At 40.2% G+C, this 7983-nt stretch overlaps 1 protein-coding gene across 1 annotated transcript in view; it reads right to left on the minus strand.

Moving 5' to 3' along the window:
* Positions 1–7771, minus strand: part of LOC106583994 (pituitary adenylate cyclase-activating polypeptide type I receptor) — a 77544-nt gene extending 69773 nt beyond the window's left edge. The window contains exon 1 of the mRNA XM_082967917.1: positions 7390–7771. Within this exon, the coding sequence (XP_082824043.1) occupies positions 7390–7470 (81 nt within the window). The 5' untranslated portion in view covers positions 7471–7771. The remainder of the gene's footprint in view (positions 1–7389) is intronic.
* Positions 7772–7983: the final 212 nt, after the last annotated feature.

Below are 7983 nucleotides of genomic sequence, written 5' to 3' on the forward strand. Positions count from 1 at the left end.
ATAACATTTTTCTTATAGTAAATCTGACTTTGGTGAGTGCCAAACTTGGTGGGTGTCTAAATAGCTAGCCCTGTGATGCCGGGCTATCTACTTAGAATATTGCAAAATGAGCTTTCACCGAAAAGCTATTTTAAAATCGGACATAGCGAGTGCATAGAGGAGTTCTGTATCTATAATTCTTAAAATAATTGTTATGTTTTTTGTGAACGTTTATCGTGAGTAATTTAGTAAATTCACCGGAAGTTTGCTAGTTCTGAACATCACATGCTAATGTAAAAAGCTGGTTTTTGATATAAATATGAACTTGATTGAACAAAACATGCATGTATTGTATAACATAATGTCCTAGGTGTGTCATCTGATGAAGATCATCAAAGGTTAGTGCTGCATTTAGCTGTGGTTTGGGTTTATGTGACATTATATGCTAGTTTGAAAAATGGGTGTCTGATTATTTCTGGCTGGGTACTCTGCTGACATAATCTAATGTTTTGCTTTCGTTGTAAAGCCTTTTTGAAATCGGACAGTGTGGTTAGATTAACGAGAGTCTTGTCTTTAAAATGGTGTAAAATAGTCATATGTTTGAGAAATTGAAGTAATAGCATTTCTAAGGTATTTGAATAACGCGCCACAGGATTCCACTGGCTGTTACGTAGGTGGGACGATTTCGTCCCACCTTCCCTAGAGAGGTTATGGAATCCCGTTGCACTTAACATATAAGTACAGTTACGTAAAGTGATTTTCTTGTCATTACTCAAACCGATAGTCACTGCGACCCTGTAGGGGGTCCAAATTTGAGTGGTATCATCTTGAACACTGCCCCCACTAAGCCACGCCTCCAATATAATTTCCCAGGTCGCCTTGCCTTTTCAAGTGAATTGCAGAGTTATTAACCATGACTGTATTTGTTAGTGACAGAGACAATGTTGCTGAATTCGTTCATTTTCAGTCCTGTCGCCTTCATCAAGTGAATTTCTAGGTAAATGTTATATATGTGGGAACCAAGGAACATCAGGATCAACCAGCAACAAGCTGTGGAATGAACGACTGAGGAGGAGGGTGGCAAGATGGAAGTTCAAAATCTTAACTGCCCCCCGAGCTGCCCAGACCAAGACAAAGCTCAGACCCGGTTTTTAGCCTTCAGCCTGGCTGCCGCGTCGCTTTGCTTTTACGCGACCGACCAAGGCTCCAGCACCAGCAAAGGCCGATGAACACATTTTCAACCACCAACCCCCCTTTCTGTCTCTCTCAATTACTACCTACACCTACCTCCCACTATCACACTCACGGAACCAACCCGGAACCCTCCGCCACCAAAAGAGGATGGAGGGGGGACCAAACATCACAGCTCAACCCGGAGCGAGCGGACCCCAGGGGAGGGCCATCCCTGACCTAGGGGTCTAGGACTCCCTTTTGTGTCTGCTTGCTTCTCAAGTTGTCTTTCCTCCTGGTTCCCGGTTCCTGTTGCTTCCAGGCCCACAGTCCCAGCACCAGGCGCAGCACCAACCCCTGGTTTTCCAGCCCTGGTAGCAGCAGATATATGGCTGCTCATGGTTGCCTCCACATGAGTTAATCCATCCATAGACAGCACAAGGTACGTACAGAGATCTGCCCCCACGGAGGCACTCACAATGAACACACATACTGTTGGTGAGTGCGCTGAAGCCAGGTGGTTCTGAGTCCTATTTGTTCACTCTATCCTCCAGCACCAGCCCGATAGACATACCCTCCACTACTCCCACCCCCCTTCTCCCTCTCCATCGCTCTCCCCCCTCCTCCCACTACACCTATCCCTCTCACAGAACTAGACAAGAAACCATTCATCACATCAGAAGAGGTGCGACGGAAGGACCAAAGATTTAGACCTGCGCTCGGAATGAGTAGACCACATGGGAGTACCATCACTGACCTCCGGGTTCTTTGTTTCTGGCTCACAATGGCCAGAAACAAAGCACTTTCTTCTGAAACTCATCAGTCTATTCTTGTTCTGAGAAATGAAGGCTATTCCATGCGAGAAATTGCAAAGAAACTTTAGATCTCGTACAACGCTTTATACTACTCCCTTCACAAGACAGCGCAAACTGGCTCTAACCAGAATAGAAAGAGGAGTGGGAGGCCCCGGTGCACAACTGAGCAAGAGGACAAGTACATTCAAGTGTCTAGTTTGAGAAACAGATCCCTCACAAGTCCTCAACTGGCAGCTTCATTAAATAGTACCAGCAAAACACCAGTCTCAACGTCAACAGTGAAGAGGTAACCCCCGGGAGGCTGGCCTTCTAAGCAGAGTTGCAAAGAAAAAGCCATATCTCAGACTGGCCAATAAATAGAAAAGATTAAGATGGTACAGACAAAAGTACAGACACTGGACAGAGGAACTCTGCCTAGAAGGCCAGTATCCAGGAGTTGCCTCCTCACTATTGACGTTGAGACTGGTGTTTTGCCATTTTGAGCCTGTAATCGAACCCACAAATGCTGATGCTCCAGATACTCAACTAGTCTTAAGAAGGCCAGTTTTATTGTTTCTTTAATCAGCACAACAGTTTTCATCTGTGCTAACATAATTGCAAAATGGTTTTCTAATGATCAATTAGCCTTTTAAAATTATAAACTTAGATTAGCTAACACAACATGCCATTGGAACACAGGAATGATGGTTGCTGATAATGGGCCTCTGTACGCCTATGTAGATATTCCATAAAAAATCAGCCATTTCCAGCTACAATAGTCATTTACAACATTAACAATGTCTACACTGTATTTCTGATCAATTGTACGTTATTTTAATGGACAAAAAAAGTGTTTTTCTTCCAAAAACAAGGACATTTCTAAGTGACCCCAAACTTTTGAACAGTAGTGTATATTTCAGCGAGAGTTGGATATTCTAACTGTTGACATTTTTCTTCACCTGCAACTTGCATTCATAATGACTGCCAGAGTTGGAAACAGTCTGAGGATACTACCTAAGCCATTTAGACTGGAACAACCATTTCAGTAACAGGTGCAAAAATTCCTAGTAACGGTTACAGAAACATTGTCCTTGCTAGAACTGTTAATTTCTATATATGTATATTGCAGCATATTTATGACCAATGTATTCTAAACTACAACAACATTCCTAGTAACCGTTACTAGGAATGTTGTTGTAGTTTAGAATACATTGGTCTTCAAACTATAATGTAATTGTAATAGGATATCTTTTGGATGTATCTTTGCACCATCTTTCTGTAAGTTACTTTCAAATGCAGCACAGTGTCATGGTACAATACTGTGAAATTAGCCTAATATACTATAATGAAGTCAATTCTACTGTAATCATGTTAGTATTTCACTAATTACTTGGGATTAGTTCAAGCAAGTTGGCTGCTAGGTATTTGTATATTGAAGCATATTTATGAATATTTGGTGTTTCATATCACTTGCACTTCTAGAACCCTAAACAAAGGCTTCCAAACTGGCTTTGATTACAAGGCAGAACAGATCAAAAGGACACAGCTTAATATTCAACCATTACAGGTTTAAGACACTGTCACTCTGACCTGTCTCCTGAATATATTAAGTTGTTAAGGCACTACTACCCCATATCACTTCAATTGGTACGCACTCACTATCGGATGCAACAAATATCGCCTCTTACATGGCATGTCTAAAAATATGTTCTCTCTAATTTACAGAATGCTGCAGTAAATATATGGCAAAATATTGTTAAATTGTATTGTAATAAAATTACAACAATCGCTAACAGTGCATCCAACTTTTAGGTGCATACACCGCCACCTACTGTACTGGAGTGTGAGGCCAGTCACGGCCTACCTACATAACATTACGGTAATACAAAATTGGGAAAAAGGAACATTCCCCTGCCAACTATTAGTCCTCACAACAAAACAAAAAGCACCACTCCATTGCACTATTTAACCCCGTCTAATCCTACTCAACACCCCCTGCAACTCTTCTGCAGTAAAACCTCGCAATCCCAAGTACTTCTTTGCAGCTGCCGCCACAACCTTTATTTTCTGTGAATTACGTTCCATTTCTGCAGTACAGTTGACAACCATGGCTATAAATGCTACGAAACCCACCTTACTGAAGCACATATTATTCCCAACACTCTATTGGTCTCTGCCTACTCACAAGAATCTTCTCAGGATCCCTCACCCTTTACCATCTTCTACCACTCTTCACTGTTTCATCATTCAACACTTTCTGTACTACTCTGACCTTGGCAACCTCAACCTGCCTTTCTCTTGCCAGACACCTTCGATCTCCAGCCCCATGGGCAGACGCACGCACGCACCTTTCTCCACCGATACTATACATTCCTTCGTCTCATGCCCTCCTGGACACTTCTCAGTGTTAGGGAACTACTACCACATGTCACTTAAATTGGTACAGCAATCTCACTAACGGGTGGAACAAGTATTGGCAACCCTCAAAATGTATTCAACTGTTCATACGCGAGTTCCAAATATCTCTAACGGTCGCCCCAGCGTGAGTTGATGTCAGAATGCACTCACTTTTCCAAAATGTGATTATTAGGTAACAGGACAGACAATACACGCTGCTGTTAATTTTCTATAGGCTGGCTGTGTTTCAACTTGTCAATTTCAAATTATTTTCTAACAAGTATTTTCTAACAGTTTGAATTGAGGTGTGATCTGCCTCATCATCAATTCACATAGAATTAGCCCATTTCAGCTTTGAGGACAATTTATGTTTGAGGCTTTACTGAGCCGGAGAAACGTATCTCTTCGGGGGTTCTCTCTTCGAGGAGAGCTCACACACTTTACCAATGTTTGTGCAGATCAAGTATGCAGACATTTGTGCAGTCTTGGAAAATGTTATGGCTGGCGCTCGCATTGTCTTCCCTGTTGTTTTCCTTACAAATAATAACTTTGGACATGTGTGCGTTCCTATAAAAGTAAGTTCCTTATTTTATGTATATTGTGTTGTCATTTCTACTATAGGTGCATACAGTATATATGTATGGAGCATAATGTATTTACTGTTTTATTCACACATTTTCAAGTACTGGTGTCATATAATGCATTCCGATTATTGCATAGATTGTAATGGACACCTATGTGTGTAAAATACTTTTTTGAAGGTTGTACTGATTATAATGAGCTAATGCTAAGCTATTTGCCAGCTACGTGTGGCACCATGTTTGTTGACACTATACAATCCATTCTGGGTGTCACGTAAAACATCTGTCAGACCAAAGATGTTATAATGAGGTGAAGAAATGGGTCACTCATCTTTCAGGTAAACTTCCGGAAGGGGATGAAGGGAAGTGAATGATCGTAGATGACATACCCCTTCAACGTGCATACTGCAAACAGACCAAACTCATCTCGTCTCCTCTTATTATGTTTGGTTGATGCAACAAAAAAAAAAACATGGCAGCGCGCAAAAACTACCCATCGTCGGATTAATTTTGATTTCTATAAACTGTTTTACTCAATTATTTCGATCATTGGTGAGTTCACCCATGATGTGATTAATTATAAATAGTAATTGCTATTAGATAATTCATATTGTAGTTTGTCAGCTGAGATTTATAAAAATATGACCGCTTGTGTTACGTCAATCTTTCCTCAGTTAGCGCTAGGACAAATGTAGCCTACATTTTCCGGTTTGGATGATGGTGATATGCTGTAGCTACTTTGCGAATGTCTGAACATTGCATCCCAAAATAAACTGGTCACATTCTGGACATAACTTTGTAAGGACTGTGTTTGTGCAAAATGTTTGTAAAAAAACAGTGTCCAGCTCAAATGTTGATTGTTGTGTCAATCAAAACTGGACGTTCTAAATAAATGTTCTAATCACACCGGTTTGAGCGTACACTGCAGGGACCACTGTGGAATTATCACACCTGTTTGTTTGTAGTGTGAAAAGGTTAATGAGCCACAACACCATGCACCCACAAAAGCTTTTTGGAACTCCGAAATTACAGTATAGTACTGAAATACAGCACATTTGTAGCAGCACAGTAGCCACTGGATTACTGCAGATTTACAGAAAAAGGTTTTTAGATTCCCAAAAAACGGTATGGTACTGTATTCTGTGGGATATAGCATTCTCACTAATGGGTGCAACAAATCTAGCCTCTTACAAGGCACGCTTCAAAATATGTTAATGAGCAAGAGATTATTTCGCCACCCAGAACATTTTCCCACAATGCACCATAATTCACAGTATGCTGCTGTAAATATATAGCAAAACAGGTAATACATTACTTTACTGTACAATTGTGTTGTAATTTTCAGAGTGTAGCGGAAATCCATTGAGCCCCTATAATGCATTTCCCTTTGCAGTACTGTAATATAGAATTACAGTAGATAACTGTTAAAGTGTTGCTGTAAATTTACAGCAATTTGTTAGTTAAATTAACATTTTCCAAATCATCTAAAAGTAACTTCTTTGATCTACACAATCCATTTTGAGACACTAAGATTTGGACAGGAAGGGTGAAAATAAAGGGTCCATACATCAAAACGTAATCTTAGTGAGAATGTCCAATGACATTTTGCTCCGATATTTGATTTATTTAATGAAAATAAGATACATAGACTTTATCTTTTAAGAGTCAATTACTCAAATTCCAAAATAAAAAGGTATACAACTGATTTGAACACAATCCTAAAGGGGCAAGTTTTTGTTTTTATTGAAAAACAACCAAAATTCTGCCCACTTATTTCCCTTCAAAATGTGTTTGCCTGAGGATCGCCAATATGCACATATTTCAATTGTACCAAATATTTCACTTAAGGGGGGCGTTTCCCCCCAAGTTACACAAGTTGTTGTTCTTTCCCCTATTGAAAGATAGCATTAATATGTTTACACTTTCTTTTTGCTTGACTTTGAGCACTACAGGGAGATGATAGATGCCAAGGACGTGTCCTAATAGAGACACGGGAGACACTCAAGTCTCTCTCACAGGCAGCACCGGAGAACGGGACTCTTGCTGCTCATTGACGCCTTCAGAAAAATTATACTGTACCGGGACCGCACGGAGTACTCAGCTAAATTAGACACAGTCGCTGTGCCCCGGTCTCCGTGGTTGGCACCGGAAACACCAAACTCAGCACGATCCTTTCTCAAAGGAAATTAACTTAACAATAACCAGCCGAATCGTGGGGCTATGATGACAATTGGAGGGACAATGATCTGTAAGAATGGATGAAAGATTCAGTGTTGCAGCCTAATAATCAGGGAAATTAAGTCCCAAACTTTCTAGAATTCTTTCTCATTTAACCTATAGAAATAATGTATAGTTTGGATAGTGTGTTATAGAGCATTGTATAAAATATGCTATATTGATGATTAAATTGATTTGGAAGTAAAATAGGTCAAAATAATGTTTGGAATGTTATAAAAGCATCTACTTACCGTTTCCCATACAATCTGATGCAGCCAAATAGCAAATAACGTGCGAATCCATTTCAACGACGAAGTTTTAGTGAGTAACATTGTCCTTTAAAATGAATTGCCCCTTTTCTTAGTATAAAAGATGGTTCAAAGAATAGTACATTGCATTGACATAACTCTAAATAAGTATCCTAATTATTTAATGAAACACTGGTTAGTTGTTTCTCTACCTCATTAACGAAAACTAGTATTGTTTGATTATCTTTCACAGTCTATTATCCACAGATTTTGCATGTGCCTGTATGTAACCCTTCTTGTCGCCGTTATTCAGAAGTTTTGTGGGGTTTCTCCAGCGCAGGTATGCTGGGCTTAGTTTCTAGCAAGACTTCGCCATACTCGTACAAGAGACAGGACTCGACTGAGTGAATGAGGTGCGCGCCTCCTACTCAAATGCCAGCTACAGTAAACAGAGCAGCGCACACACACTCAGTATAGTAGACGTGCTTGTCCTCCTTGGAGATAAAGAACGACCGTAGTTTGTCCACTGGTTTCTTACGTTATAAAAGTGTACTATATCCACTGTTAATGTTAAATACTAAAACATTAGGGAAACCA

This window comes from Salmo salar, chromosome 23 (assembly GCF_965601325.2).
Source record: "Salmo salar chromosome 23, fSalSal1, whole genome shotgun sequence".
NCBI classification, from domain to species: Eukaryota; Metazoa; Chordata; class Actinopteri; order Salmoniformes; family Salmonidae; genus Salmo; species Salmo salar.